The 15,994-nt window shown below is 36.5% G+C and overlaps 2 protein-coding genes across 6 annotated transcripts in view; one reads left to right on the forward strand and one right to left on the reverse strand.

Annotated features, from left to right (window-relative positions):
- The first annotated feature begins 254 nt into the window (after positions 1–254).
- Insm2 (INSM transcriptional repressor 2) lies at positions 255–1,943 on the forward strand. Its single transcript, XM_076848215.2, has one exon. It carries the CDS (start codon positions 255–257, stop codon positions 1,941–1,943), a length of 1,689 nt encoding a protein of 562 aa, XP_076704330.1.
- A 2,104-nt stretch (positions 1,944–4,047) lies between these two features.
- Ralgapa1 (Ral GTPase activating protein catalytic subunit alpha 1) overlaps positions 4,048–15,994 on the reverse strand; it is a 236,119-nt gene continuing 224,172 nt past the window's right edge. For 3 of the 5 annotated variants that reach the window (XM_076850206.2, XM_076850204.2, XM_076850207.2), the window contains 3 exons: positions 14,559–14,683; positions 13,956–13,986; positions 5,310–5,366 (listed from right to left, as the gene is read on the reverse strand). In XM_076850206.2, the coding sequence (XP_076706321.1) occupies positions 13,979–13,986; positions 14,559–14,683 (133 nt within the window). In that variant the 3' untranslated portion in view covers positions 5,310–5,366; positions 13,956–13,978. Of the gene's footprint in view, positions 5,367–8,284; positions 8,288–13,955; positions 13,987–14,558; positions 14,684–15,994 lie in introns of all 5 variants that reach the window. The other 2 variants (XM_076850209.2, XM_076850208.2) reach the window with 1 other exon arrangement.

Consider the following 15,994-nt stretch of genomic DNA (forward strand, 5'->3'; position numbering starts at 1 on the left):
GATGTGCGCCGCCACCCAGCTGGGGCTTCAAGGCTGAGCCTAGCAGACAAAACCCCGCCCCCGGCACCCGCTCCCACTCCTGATTGGCTGGATCAGCCAGGAGGTGGCCCAACAGGTCCTCGGCCCGCGTCCCAGCTATAAAGCCAGCCTCGGCATGACCGCCGCGGCGAAGCTTGTGTAGCTCTTGTCGCTCGCCCGCTCTCAGCCCTGTGGTCCCTCATTGCTCCTGGAGCCTGAGCGTTCCCGACTCCACCATGCCGAGGGGCTTCCTGGTGAAGCGAACTAAACGGACAGGCGGCTCATACCGAGTGCGCCTAGCTGAGCGGGTCTTCCCCTTGCTGGGACCTCAGGTGGCGCCGCCCTTCTCCCTGGAGGTTCCCAGTGTCTCCCTTCCCGGTGCGGAGCAGGCGGCGCCCCCCACCCAAGAGGACCCCGGAAAGGGGCTGACGGCGGAGGCGGCCCAGAAACTGTCGGGGTCACCCTGTCGGGCGGCTGGGGTGAGCCTGGGAATAGGCGGGCAGGAAGGCACAGAATGGAGGGCTGATGACAGGGAGGGTCCCAGACCCAGCCCCAGCCCCGCAAAGCCGGCGGGCACCGAACTCCGCCGGGCGTTCTTGGAACGCTGCCTCAGCTCTCCTGTCTCCGCTGAGTCTTTCCCCGGTGGTGCCGCCGCTGTGGCTACTTTCTCCTGCTCGGTGGCTCCAGCAACCGCACCGACCTCGGGGGAACAGTTTTTGCTGCCGCTCCGGGCACCGTTCCCAGAGCCCGCGCTCCAGCCGGACCCTGCGCCCCTATCTGCCACCTTGCAGGGCCTGAAGCGAGCCTCTGGCAGCGAGCGCCGTGTCAAGGTACCTCTAGGCTGTGCTCCTGGAGTCACGGCTGCGGGAATCAAGAAGCCAAAGGCCATGAGGAAGTTAAGCTTTGCCGATGAGGTGACCACGTCCCCTGTCCTGGGCCTGAAGATTAAAGAGGAGGAACCGGGACCACCTTCCAGGGGCTTGGGTGGCAGCCGCACACCTTTAGGAGAGTTCATCTGCCAGTTGTGCAAGGAGCAGTACGCAGACCCCTTCGCGCTGGCTCAGCATCGTTGCTCCCGCATAGTGCGTGTTGAGTACCGCTGCCCCGAGTGCGATAAGGTCTTCAGTTGCCCTGCGAACCTCGCCTCCCATCGCCGCTGGCACAAGCCACGTCCTGCAGCAGCAAGCGCTGCCACAGTCTCCTCCGCCGACGGGAAACCACCTCCTTCATTGTCTTCATCTTGTGCGGACTCCGGGTCCCTTGCATCTTTTCCGGCAGAAGGGAAAGAGAATAGCAGGGCAGAGCGGACTGCGGATCAGCACCCGCAGGTCAGGGACAGCTCCGGGGAGGATCAGCACCAGGACAGTGCTTCGCACCAAGGCCTCCAGGTGCTTCCGCACCGGGAGTCACCATTGCCACAGGTCTCCTACCGAGAGGGGGTGTTGGGGCACCAGGTGTCTGGGCCGGGCAGTGCCAGTAGTGGTGGGGGATCTGAGATCTTCATATGCCCATATTGCTACAAAAAGTTTCGTCGCCAAGCTTATTTACGCAAGCACCTGGGAACTCACGAGGCAGGCTCAGCTCGTGCGCTAGCTCCCAGCTTTGGCCCCGAACGCAGGGCACCAGTCTCCTTCGCTTGCCCGTTGTGTGGAGCTCACTTCCCATCCGCAGATATCAGAGAGAAGCACCGGCTGTGGCACGCTGTCCGCGAGGAGCTGCTCCTGCCGGCTCTGGCGGGGGCTCCCGGTGAAGCACCAGGCCCTGGAGGTGCATCTGATGGAAGTGCTCAGCAAATTTTTTCATGCAAGCACTGCCCGTCCACTTTTTTTAGCTCTCCAGGGCTGACCCGGCATATCAATAAGTGCCACCCCTCAGAAAGCCGGCAAGTATTGCTGCTGCAGATGCCACTGAGACCGGGCTGCTGAGGGCCCAAGAGACCAGGAAGATTTCAAGGCTGGCCTTGGGGAAAACAGATCATAGGAATCGCTGTGGGGACTTTCTTCAACTTGCAAGTTTACTTTCTTTTCCAGGCTTTCCCTCCTAAAACTCTCCCAGTAGTCAATGTTCTGCCAGGGGAGCAGACAGAAAAATGTAAAATCCTCCTCTAGAGCAGGTATGTATAAGGTATAAATATTCATAGTCAGACTGTCAGCTTTAAATCTTCCTCACTAAATCTTCCCCACTAAAATAGGATTTCCCCCCTCAAAACTCTGGAGACCCTAACAAATCCTATATGATTTGTAATTCCTATGGAAATTTGCAGTGAATGCATGCATGTCTCAATGTCTACAAAGGGTTCTGGCTACCAAACGTGGTGGTCACCAGTTTTTGTTTTTCCTCTTGCCATCACAGGCACCTATGTAGTTTCTGTCTCAATAGGGTCAGATATCTTGCATTGTATATTCTGTGAATTAAAAAGTTATGTGATTGGTGCCAAACTTACAGGGGGGCAAAGATTCAAGCACTGTGTCCAGGGCCAGGAAACATAAGAGGATGTTTGCTGCTTTTGGGGAATATGAAAATCTCCCTTGTAATCTTTTGACAATTATATGTACTAGTCTATTCTTAGTTTTTGGAGATGGTACTTTACTGGAAGGAGTTGAGACACTCTCCAAATTTTTACCTTTAGCTATTTTGTGTGCAGTATTCAGGAAGAGCTGCTTTAAACCTTTCTTTACCTAGCTTTTTGGAAATGTAGAACTTGTTTCCTGACATTTGACTGTTTTAGTAAGATTTCACCCAAATTATTTAATGCTTCTGCTGTATATCTCATACTGTATATATGAAATTTGTTCAGCTTAAGGAAGATGTTAATACCTGTAATACACTATGAAACTGAATGGCAATTTCCTCAATATTTAATATTTTCTTTTCAGCAGCAACTTTTGAATTTCTTTTTGTAAACCATATTCAGTGTACATTCTGTACTCATCCCCTAATAGCTAGAGTTTGGGATATTGGCTGAGCATTGCTTGACAGCTCAGATTTGTAAGATGCTTATCACCAAATAAATGTACATAGACTGTGCTTTGTTTTGTTGTTTGTCTAAATAATGGCTGAACACAGCATATTTTCAAAGTTACATTTATTATCTCCCCATTGCCAGTATTCTACTTTAGAAGTTTAGTGACCCATTTGGACAGAATACAAAGACAGGAGATGTATTTTGCAAATGAACGCATGGTGTAGAAATGCTATCCATTTGAAGTATAGCTGCATAGACCGATGCGCCCAAAGGCCAAGAATATGTACTGATATTTCAATATATTTTCTATTGCTATTTGTTAAAGTATTTTCTTAAAAAAGGTTCAGAATAGTGTCACCTGAAAATGACAAAAGTTATAACTGTCTTATAATTTTAAAGTGATATCACTAAGCTAATTTCACTATCTCAAGTTGGTATTTTCAGTCCATTTTATTATACATTACTATCAATCCAGTAGATGTTCATTTAAAATAAACTGAAAGCACCTTAGAAACATGTGAACAGTAATGTTTGATTCTCCTTTTTATAATCCTTCACCTTGACTGTGGGAAATTGTCTATATCATTAAGTTTGTTCCCAAGGACTCTTTATCCATTTGTTCATCTTTTAAAATAAGCACTCATAGAAATTTTTAGTTTGTATTTACAAGAAAACAAAAAATGAAGTGCATGGGAACTCAGTAACTCTGAAAAGCTGTTTTAAAAAATTTTTCTAGAAAGTTTTAGTCCTGAAAGCATATTATAAAACAATGTGACATTTAATAAATTAAAGAAGCATAAGGCTGTAATAAATTGATGCTTTAACCAACTGCACTGGGTGAAGTTTCTGGCCAGTCTCATGAAGGTGTAAATTTCCTGTGTTTTTAATGACTGTGGTGGGATCTCTGAGAAATAATTTGGAGTGTATCCTCAATAGGAAATTCAGTTTTCATGATTAGCTAAGATAATCTCAGTTTATGTTTTACATCTCCCCATCAATCATACATCCCTGCTTATTAAATCTGAAAATACATGAAGTATGTAAGACAAATCATGGACAGGACATGATAAGAATATTTTTATTGTGTTATTAAATACCATGTCATTTTTAATCCCCCACTGTTACAAATTTGTAGATACTATATGAATGATACATAATTTATATTCTATGGTTTGCCAGTATGATGTATTTATTTACACATGCAGTTGGTACTAATGTCATGCTACATATTTCCTTAAGAGATGCCCATTCAAAACAAAATGTGAGCATCTTATCTACCATAGGAAAATACTTCTGGAGGATGGAATGTCTACCAACTTGCACTGGAAAGTTCAGTATTAATAATATTAGATTTAACAGACTCCTGGGTCATGTTCCCTTTTCTTTTTAATAATACACATAATTTAAGCAACATATTTATGTCAGAAAAGTTTTTTTTCCTCCTATGGATCATCTTCTTTTTGCTACTTAAGAAAGAACACAGATAAGCCAGGATCTATCAGCCAATAATCAAGGGCCACAATCTCAAAACAGAAATAGCAATTTAACAGCAATACCACTTAAAAGCAAAACATTAGAAAATTATTTGGAAGCTAAACAGAAATCAAAATTCGGCAATGATTTTTCTAGTTATTGGATATGTCATGGTATCACCTGCACAGCCAAGAAATGAGACATTGTCTTGGGAAGAAAAAGTTAATGCTAAAATTATTTTACTTAAGAATTTGAGATGCTAAGTGAGCATTTTGAGTGTTTTATTTTTGTAACAAATACTCTATACACATCTGTATTAACAGATTTGTAACTTTTTGCTCTAACTTTACAAATGCTTAAACTTAATTTTACATTTGTAAAAAAAATTGTACATTTATTGAGCCATAAAGCTGAAATGAGGCACAATAAATAAAATGAGACTATTTGTCCAATTATATTTTGGCTCAACATTAATCTTGAAATTAAAGATAAAACTATTTAGACATAATTATCTAGGAAGGTAAAGAGTATAAAATAAAACTCCACACCCTCAAAATATGGCAGCTTGGAGTGTGAGGAAAAAACAATTGAATAAATAGTCCAAATCTAAAATATTAGGTTACAAATTATTTAAGTCCAGTGTTTTCTCAAATATACAGGAAAGAACATGCATGTTATGGCAGGAATGAAGGCCTGCAAGGATTAACACTTTGTTCGTGCTAAGGTGGTTACTGCTGATCACTGTTGGGCTGCTTGTCTCCTTAGGATTTATTGGCTGAGCCAGAGGAACGACGTAGTTTCATGGACATGCGGCTTTTGCTAGTTCGAGGAGACATTGGAGAAGCCAGGTCAGCCCCATCTACCTGCGTTGCTGTGGGAGCTTCACTGGGTAGAATCTCTGGGTAGGAGCCTGTAGGAAACAGCAAGAACATAAATATATAGTCATCTGGCCTCTCATCTCATAAGACAACCTTTCTGCTACTGATCTGGAGTAAGGATCCCACCCCTTAATGAGGTCTTTTGAAAAAAAAAGCAAGCCCCAGATTTGCTTGTTACCACAGCCTGCTAATGTAGTTAAAACCCAGTGATTTGGTGGCTCAGGTCATCATATTAGCCATATAGCGCCAATCATCATGTCCAGAGCCAGAACCCTGGACAAAGCAATGGGAAGCAAAATCTCTGGGCAGAAAGAAGAGGAATTCAAAGCACTAGTGGCATGCAAGGAAGGGCACAAGAAGCGGGTGAGAAAGACCAATTCTACTTCTAGGGTTCAGGGAATAACAACAAGAAAAACAAAAAAAAACAAAAAGCTGGGTTGTGGGTGGGCAGACACTTCACTACTCAAACTAGAGGAAAACAGAACTGAACAATTCTAACAGTTAAGTTCCAAAGAGGACTTGGCACCTATGAGACCATCATACATGCTAAGGTGTTTAAGTAGGGTTTTAAAAGGAGCAAGACAGATTCCAGGGGGAGGGAAGAGGATAAGAATTCTCATCTGAAAGTTGGTTAAAGAGACAAACTAGCCTCAAAAACATCTTAATTTAGAAGAAATAAGTAATGCTTTTGTTTCCCTAACTTGAACTTTTGCAGTTATACTATATTCAGTAATAGCATATAGATAGCCAGTGGAATTAGTAGATGTAAAATTTTAAAACAAGCAAAACAAATTCAAATAAGAGAACTCTGTAAGTTACAAAGTAATTCTTCACCTTTGATTTTTTTTTATGTCTTTGAATTATGATTCTCCAACAAACAGCAATGCCACAGACCCTTGCATGTTGTAGGCAAATTTCATCAAATATTTTCCCAACAAATAAGACATTAAACAACCACACAGATTGCAGGCTTAAACTTAATACTTCTTACAATGTGGGGAGACTTTTGGCATATTTGTTAGTCAATGAGACATCCCACTGACACTTTAAACTTGGAAAAAATGCTAGTACTTCCATATAATGAAACATTTGTACTTAAATTGAAGTTATAAATATTTATAAGAAAAAAACAAAAATGTTCAATAAGGAGTGAATATTCTATTGAGATATCTTAAATAATTAAGAATGCATCTCTGCAGAACATTTCAAAGTGCTTTTAAGGCCAAATGTTATACTTTTCCTTGGAAAAGGATATTTGTTCTTAAGTTCTCAAACTCCATGTCAGCTCTCTCCTCAAAGTAACTTTTCCAACATTTTCTTTTCTAAATTGAAATGAGACTGGACTTCAAAATACAAGAAGGAAATACATTTTTGTTCAAATTTACTCCTCCTGAAGATCTGAATTGGCCCATAGTAGACCCATATTGGAAAATTTAGAGAAGAATATGAATTCATGGCCCAGTTAGGGAAGCACTGCAGATGGACAGCAAAGGAAGGTGAAGAGCAGTATCTCATGCTTTTCTGGTAGTGCATATTATTCCCAGCCATCATGAGAGGCCTTCCCTGGCTGTTACCTTGAGATGGCCAATGTTTTCTAGCGGAGGTTTTGGGAGGAAGAGAACTATCACTGCATTTCTTTCTTTGTTGTGAATGAAGAAATGGAGTAGCAAGCAGAAGCAAGAAAACAAAAGAGAAGATAGATAACAGATATGAGAGACATGGTGCAGAATTTTACAGGTGTTAACTGAGGAGTGGAGAAGAGAGTAATCAGTTCTTTTTATGAAATATAATTGGGCATGCAATGAGTGAGGGTGATGATGTTTCACAATGGTCAGCACTTTGTAAATTCAAGTGTTATACTTACCAACTAACAAAACAATTCAAATAGGAAAAAAAGAAAAAAGGGAAAAAAGTCTATCAGAGTTTTTACAAATGTGTACATTTAAAAATGTTTATTATACTAGTGGACGTTATCCTAACCACTCAGTTATAAAATATCTAGAGATGTACTGTCTAATATGGTACCTATAGCCACATTAAATTTAAATCCAATTAAAATTAAATAAACTTTCAGTTCCTAGGTGTACTAGCCACATTCAAAGTGTTCACAGTCACCTTTGGTTAGTTGCTACCATACTAGAGAGAGACAAAACAGTTCCATCATCACAGAAAGTTTTACTGGAGAATACTACTTTGTCAAACTTTATTTTCCTCATTCAATTCTTCAAAAAAAACAAAAAAACAAAAAAAAAACAAAAACAAAAACCAAAAAACACACAGAGCTCCATGCAAATTTACTCCACAGCTGTTTTATCCATTTCTATTACAAATTTTTCTTCTTAACTATTCCCATTCCTAAAATCTTTTTCTTTCACTACTTTTAATAATAATATAAAGCTAATCTTCAGCTGCCTGTGTGCATATCCCAGCTTTATCACTTAAAAAAATGTTTTTTTTTTTTTTCTTCTTCAAAAACAGCAAATCCTTCATGTCTCCCTTATTGCCTCCAAAATGAAATCCCTCTTTGGTCAACTGAGTGTCAAATAAGGATTTTTGGCACATGTGGTATATAGTTATCTATACCTACTCATATTTTAGCAAATGATAATTGTGGTATATGCTGGATACACCCAAACTCTATATAATTTACGGTAGGTAGACCTCAATTTTAGAAGTAAAGAATATAGTGATACCTGCATTTCATTTCACATCCTATTCTGCCTAACTGTTGATTTATACTGAGTCATAAAGAATGTTGATTTATATAATTATTTATTAATATATCTTCAAGGACAAGTTTTAAAGTATCTATGGGCTCCTAAGTGCATAATGTATCTGTTATTAACACTCTTACAGTGCTCATAGAGACTGTGCCTATGTCTTTTTTTTTTTTTTTGGTGCTGTCAGGGACTGAACCCAGGGACTTGTGCATGCGAGGCAAGCAATCTACCAACTGATCTATACCCCAGCCCTGAATCTATGTCTTTGATAGTATAATAAACTGGTTCATATACTATACATTGATTATAATAAACTATTATAAATAACATCATGAATATAACTTTGGGGATTTATATATTATAAAAGGAACTCAATTGATAGTTATTTATTATCATTTTATTTATACTGTTTAGTAGTTCTAAACTGGTCATGTTGTCATCAAAGTTATTGGGAAAATAGAGCCTTTTAAAATACTGTAACTTTGAAAGTAGCTTGAATTAATACTGAACTAAAAAACAATATGAATGTGTTAGAAAGAATATGGGCATGGATTAGATTGAATACCAAGTTGTCACTTTACTAGCTGTTTAATCATGAGCAAACTGACTTCAGACACTTTGTTATTTGTAAAATGGAGAAAATAATAGTTATTTTACAAAGTTGTGGGAATTAATGACTATATATGCAAAGATACTGGCATGTAGTATGTACACTGTAAATGTAGCTATTTGATAAAGCTATTAAATAAAGAGCAAAAGTTAACAGACTGAAAAACAAAAACAGATGCGGATTACAAAGGATCAGAAACTAGAAACAGTTTTGAAAAAAATAATTACTTATGAAATATAATTGTTCAAATGTGGAGAACACAACATACCCTTCCTTAAGGTAAACACCCTTCATTTAGGGAAATCAAAGAATTAATCCTCTCTTATGCTGATAATCCTATGAAATACAACCTTATGTTAAAGGTCAGATTACCCAAATAACCTTACTGCTTTAATATTGTTAAAGGAGTTGATAAGTGCTTAAGAGTAGCATGAATATAGCACTGAATGTCAAGAGGGAAACATAACACATCATTTAAAATAAAATAGTGAAGAAATACAGGCAAACAAGTATTTTCATTTTAAGATATTTAAGAACTACTATTGCTCAGACTTAAAACCAGGTTAAACTTGTAACAGTTTACTTCCTTCTTACAAATGAGAAAACTGGATGTAGGAGAGATTAATTTGAGTTTGTGTGGATAATAAATGGCAGGATAATGATTTAAATCCAGATCAGTCTGATTTCAAAGCCCATATTATTTTTAGCTGGCAACCTTAAAAATTATTTAAGATGGACCAGGGATGTGGCTCAAGCGGCAGAGCACTCGCCTGGCATGCGCAGAGTGCTGGGTTCGATCCTCAACACCACATAAAAATAAAGATATTGTGTCCACCTAAAACTAAAAAATAAATATTAAAAAAATATTTAAGATTTTTCAATGGCTAGGAAAAGCAGAGCCCTCAAAATAAAAATTTCCAATAATTTCTAATTTGTAATTATGACAAAATTTTGGGCCATCTCTCTCTCACCTGTACCAACAGCAAGAAGAAGATGAAAATAAGATTGTATAATTGTAATAATTAGGATCATGTACTCTGAGATCAGATACATCTAGATTGGAATCCTGGCTTCCTTGAGTCCTAGATGCTCCTGGATAAGCTTTTATTTAGGAAAACTTCATTGAACTACTCTGAAGATTGAGAGAATGCAGCTTATGTGAGGTGATGTACATCTTATAATCCCAGCACTCACGGGGTTAAGGCAGGAAGATGATGATTTTGAGGCCAGGTTGGGCTACTTAGTGAGACCCTGTTTCAAAATAAAATTTATAAAAAGTGCTGGGGGGTGATAGAATACTTGCATAACATGCATGAGAACCTGTTTTGAAAACTCAGTATTGCAAAAACAAGAACAAAAGCATATGTAGTTTTAGTTTCAGCAGAGTGTCTGGCACTCAGTAAACCACTCAATTACTACGTTATTATTTTCATAACAAAAATCCTACATCCAAGTGAGTGTTCTTTGTGGAAACTGAACCTAGTAATTATTGTTACAAAAGGTTAACAGATATTATTTAAGATTAGTATTATTTGCCTCTTACTCAAAAACATAAGACAAATTTTTTAAGTTCAAAGTACTGAAGAGGACAGGACATATTTGGCTGCTTATAATTTCATACCTATGTCACATATTGAAGGAAACTGACTTTTCTATTGGCATTTGCAAATAATATTTAGGATGTTTATATAATATCTTTGAGGGGCTAAAATCTTTTCTTTCAATCTTGTAATTCCAGGGACTTGGGAGGCTGAGGCAGGAGAATCTCAAGTTTGAGACCAGACTCAGCAATTTAGCAAGGCCCTAAGTAACAACAAGACCCTGACTCAAAATGAAAATAAAAGGGCTAGGGCTGTAGTTCAGTGGTAGAGCACTCCTAGGTTCAATTCCCATTACCAAATACAAAAAGAAACAAAAATGGCAAACTCCCACCACCCAACTTTCTTTCAGATCATTTCAAAGCCTGGGAAGAGGAGAAATTTAAAGTTAGTTTTAAAGAAGATCACCAAGCTTAAAAAAAAAAATTTACCTAAAGCAATGGCTAAAATTTAATGATCTGTCCTACTCAAAAGATTCAGAAAGACAGGTTAGAATTAATGGTCATCAGATCTATCTATATACAACAATACAAATTTTGTGAGACTGAGGTTACAATAAAGGTAGACTAGATGCTTCTCTGGGTCTTCATAGTCACTCTAGATTATCTCTTACTTTGATGGCATATAAGTTATATTTGAATCTTATTAATTTTATAAGACTTATTTGATTGCAAATTGATGTTTATAAGGTAATTATAAAAAACGGTCTGTATATTTGGATATGCATGTGCACATATATTCATGTTTCTGTGTGTGTGTATATATGTGAGTGCTTCCAAAATTTCTAGCATAATCTGCTGAAAAATAACCCAAAGGAAGAAATCTCCTGGCTCAATTATAATATTTACTGTATACTTTTTGTATCCTATTTTTGTTGGCATTTTTGAATTTTTTATTATAACATAGAAAGATGATTTGAAAGGTAACATATATTAGAGGAAAATGTGAACATTTTTGAACTACCACTGTAATTTAGCTAAGAAGAGTGATTTCATTTTGAAGTTCACAGTTAGAAGAGAAATGTTATAAATACAAAACAAGTTTAAAAAAAGGTCGCTATAAAACTTTTGACATTTTCCACATACATGCCTGACAGATAAAGGGATTTTTTTCTTGTAATTTTTTTAAAAAATAAAGGACAAGAAAAATCTAATAATATTTTAATGTAGTTATGGAAGATCAACAAAGTGTGACATCACAATATTTCCCTCAATGACCTTAGGGATAAAAATAATTTCCCCTAAGTATCAGTCTACTGACACAGACAGTACACTCTGAGAAAATAAAGTTATAACTTATGGGTTGATTATGGTAACACAAATCTTTCATATCTCTTTAATACTAGAAGTTATTTATTTAAAAAATATTTTTGAGGGCTGGGATTGTGGCTCAGCGGTAGAGCGCTCGCCTAGCACAGGCACGACTCAGGTTCGATTCTCAGCACCACATAAAAATAAAGGCATTGTGTTGTGTCCATCTACAAAAAAGACTTATTCTCTCTCTTTAAAATTTTTTTAAAATTTAAATGTCACCACAGTTGGTATATTACTGTTAAGAGGAAATGAGTTTTACATCATATTGAACCAAATAAACTTAAAAAATTAGTTGTTTTTTAAAATTTTTGGTGTTAGGGATTGAATCTAGGGCTTCAAACATGCTAAACATACATGTATATACCACTGAGCTATACTGTAAGTCCCCCAAAATAATATTTTTCTATACTATTACACTGAGTAGAAATGTTATGAAATATGAACATCTGAATATAATCATCACTGTGCATTTCTCCAAAATGTAATTTCAAATTACTGCATTATATTTGATTAGTATTGTATATTTTTGGGCAGTATTATTTCATATATGTAGTCTATGCATAGGATATCTAAGGTTGATTCTGAACTGTAATTATGTATCCTTTTCCTCATGTGGCAAATTTTACTATGTTGAAAAAATGAACCTAATGAACTTCAAATTTTGTCATTTTTGCAAACAAGAAGTCATTTCCACATTGCTATTGCTATTCTGTGGTTCTTTCATGTCTTCTCTCCCACTCTGAGTTAAAACTTTAAAGAGGGCTTAATATGTGTGAGGTGGAATATGAAGGAAAACTGAAATAAATGGGAGAAAAAATTATTATTCAGATACTATGTTTTTGCTACTAGAGGAATACATATATTTTATTTATTGTATTGAACTGAAAAACCATGCTGATAAAAAATTTGTCATGATTATTAAAGTTTGCAAAAAGCACATAAAAATGTATTCAGTAATACTGTCATAAGTTGTTTACAGACAAAAATACCCTTTCACAAATTAGAGTCCATGTCTTACTGTTTCCTAAAGGCAAAGACAATTAAAAAAAAACTAATTGAAAAAAAAACTATAGCCACAATATTAGGTTGATGTTCAAATTCACCTTTTTATTACTACTTAGATAATTGGGTCTTAAGTAAATTAAGAATACTAATACATTAAAAATGAAGCCAACAGCCTTGACTTGGCTGCTGTAGCATTCTTTGATGAGCATTTCAGAAAGTGAGAATATGACTTCCTATACTGCATACCTAGCTAAAAGTGTAAGATACTATGTAAAATATGAAAACGCCATCAAGATGACAAATGTGAAAGATTATAGCTGGGAAACAATAACATTAAAACTGAACCGACCTTATGAATATAAGGGGAAAATATTAGTCCAAATGTGACCTGATTATCAGTATTTCTCAGTTGTGCGGTTTATGGCTTGACTATGAGATACACAAAAGTGTTACTCATATCAATTTTAATACAGTCTGGTAATTCATCAGATATTCTTTATTATTAAACAACCACAATGCCAAGTATACTTAAGTTTTCATTTTTGCTGTTCATTAGTCTACTTTTAGTATCTTTTACCTTCTTTCTAAATGCCAAACTGTAATTTTAGATAGTGTCAATCCATTAAAGCAAATCTTATAATTTATCTATTTTCAAGATTCAACCCAGTTTAATGTGATTTTCTCTTTGCTATGTTTTTTATATTAACTGAAATGGATTTAAGATTTTTGGTAAAATTATTTTTCTAATGGCAAATTAATGATGACAGGAATGGAAGCTTTAATTCCATTAACTAAACCTCAATTGAAAATTATAGTAATTTATTTTTCATATAGATTAGGTTAAAGAAAGAGTGCTGTGCCTTTTAAACATAGTTAACATAAACAGAACTTTAACTTCATATCATATTCTCCTTTCCTGCATCCTATTACAAAAGTCAGTTTCTATTTTAGGTGCCTAGTACAGTGCAAGGCACACAGAGAGTAACCAAGAAGACTTAAGATATCCAGTAACAATGCAACACATTACAAATACAAAGACACACCACCTTTAGTTCAATAGTACTATTTTTTCATGCTGAAAAACAAACAAACAAACAAAATAAAAAGCATCAGTATAACAAGGTGTAACTAATTTCAGCCATGGGGTTCTATCATTAGTTATTTTAATCCCCAAACCATGTTAGTGTTTCATGCAGACCTGGGTTAGTTAGTATAATTCTGGAAAAAATTTAGTGACAATTTCTGAAGTGTTTAGTATGAACCAGAGTATTGTTAAGTTTGTTTACTGTCTGAGTTACAAGCTTAGAGCTTGCTAATTTTGAAAAAAGAAAATGGGAGAAGAACAGAGGGTGTTTTGGTTGACACTTTATCTTACCTTCAGATAAACAGAACTGATATTTAATGATCTAAAGAGGGAAAATAAAATAAATGAAACAATCATAAGGAGTGCAAGATATTACAGAATAGGAAGGCCATGAGTCATTTATTTTCTTACTGATTTCTTCAAAATTAGTTAATTATATTAATGCAGTGTCCTCTGAAATATCCTTAAATATAACAATTTGTCACATTAAGTACTTCTAAATCTAGACCAGTTTAGCTTTATTTGTAAAATTAGAGATGATGAGGCAATATTCTTGGCCATAAAATTTGATCCTCTAAAGTTGAGAGTACATGCTCAACTTGTGTTTCTTTTGCAGATAGTTCAGTAATGATTCCATGAGATGCAAGGGTCACACACTATTATTAGCTCAGATAAAATGTGGTGCATGTACCTGTATGAATATTGTTGACTTCTGGAGGAACTGCAGTTAGATAAAGCGAAACAAATCAAATTTACAGGCCAAATTTGAATAGCGATAAAAAATGTGTATATTTCAATGATTAGAATTTTATTCAAGCAAGTTTTTAGAACAAAAGGGTATTGCATTTCAAGTTCCAGTTACAATAAGTAACTAATACTTTCTTTTAATCTTACCGGCATCAGATGGTAAATGATGGTAGGGAGCTGGAGAAAAAACTTGTGCTGCAAAATCTTCAAATGTTGTTGGTTCTAAATGGTGCTGGACAATTGTTTGCAGATATCGTGCTCTCTCCTCATAGCTGATTTCCTTCTGTTAAGGATGAACTTAAATGCAGCTTATACGGGAAAGGAACAGCTCTCATCAAAAAAAGACCAATATGATTGCTAAACTTCACTGCTTCTTAGTAAATTAGTCACTGATTATTCTTGCATATGATTAAAAATATGCCATTTTAAAGCATAAAATGTACTTCTTAAGTTTACTCCTCATGATACCACTAAATGACAGCTTAACAGGGAGACATTTATTAGAAAATAATTATAATACTGACATACTCGAAGAGCGAATAGTTTACTTGAGAAAGGATTCAATTACTCTCAGGTCAGTCTAGGCTCCTCTTGCTAATCAGCTTCCATCGGCAGATGTACTCTCAAAAGCCATGCAATAAATATTATAATGCTGCCTTTAAGATACTTTGTCCAAAATTCTATATTTTTCATTGGAAAAGACTTATTGTAAAAATTCCTGCATATCTTCTTCATTTTCTAAAATCACTGCATTTTCTCAACAATTGTTCTCATTTTAAATGGAAGACTTCTGTTGCTATAATCCTAGAATAACTCCACGCGGTTAAGATAAATACATAGCTGAATCTGTGTGTCAGGAAAAAATACCTAGTCAATTATAACACTGAAACAAGCAGGAATATTTGCAAAGAGTCCACAGGACTCCTAAATACTGTCTAACAAAGCATCTACAGGGCACTGACACTGACAGAAAAATACTGTACTTCTCTTTCACCACATTTTCTTCTCTGATATTATTGACAAGCAACCAGTACCTTGAAGTGTTGTTGCTTTTGAACAACCCACTCCAGGCTTCCTGTTTCAGCAGGTCTGATTGTGCTGTTAGCACAGAAAGGGCGAGAAAGAGAGAGAATATTTCTGTTGTTCACGAAAGCAACTATGGAAATGGCTGTCAAAATGTAGAGCAGCAGGCAGCAACATACAATTATCAGGAAAAACTCACATGCTGACTTCATGTCGTATAGTTCTTGAACTGAGAAATCAGTTAACCTTTCTTCTACAACTTTTAAAAGTTTTCCTGCTGTACTCAGTGTGCTATGTTGACATTTAAATAAGGATAATAAAAAATGTACACAAGACATTTAAATAATAATAAAGATTTGCCTATTGATTCTTCTTTTTTTACTGAATTTTTTTCTAAAACCAACTTTAATATTTCTTCCTTAAAATTCCTTATTCTTCAATTATAGTTCCACAATTCTAGAAATTGTGGACCAAGTCTATACACAGACCAAGGAAATTAATTTGAAACGAAGCAATTTAAAGTGATAATTCAATGGGCGATACCACAGCCAGTTAGTTTG

Source organism: Callospermophilus lateralis, chromosome 3, assembly GCF_048772815.1.
Source record: "Callospermophilus lateralis isolate mCalLat2 chromosome 3, mCalLat2.hap1, whole genome shotgun sequence".
In the NCBI taxonomy this organism is placed as follows: Eukaryota; Metazoa; Chordata; class Mammalia; order Rodentia; family Sciuridae; genus Callospermophilus; species Callospermophilus lateralis.

What these genes read in the sequence shown, in the direction of transcription:
- Insm2 (XM_076848215.2), top strand. Translation starts at nt 255, where the DNA reads ATGCCGAGGGGCTTCCTGGTGAAGCGAACTAAACGGACAGGCGGCTCA.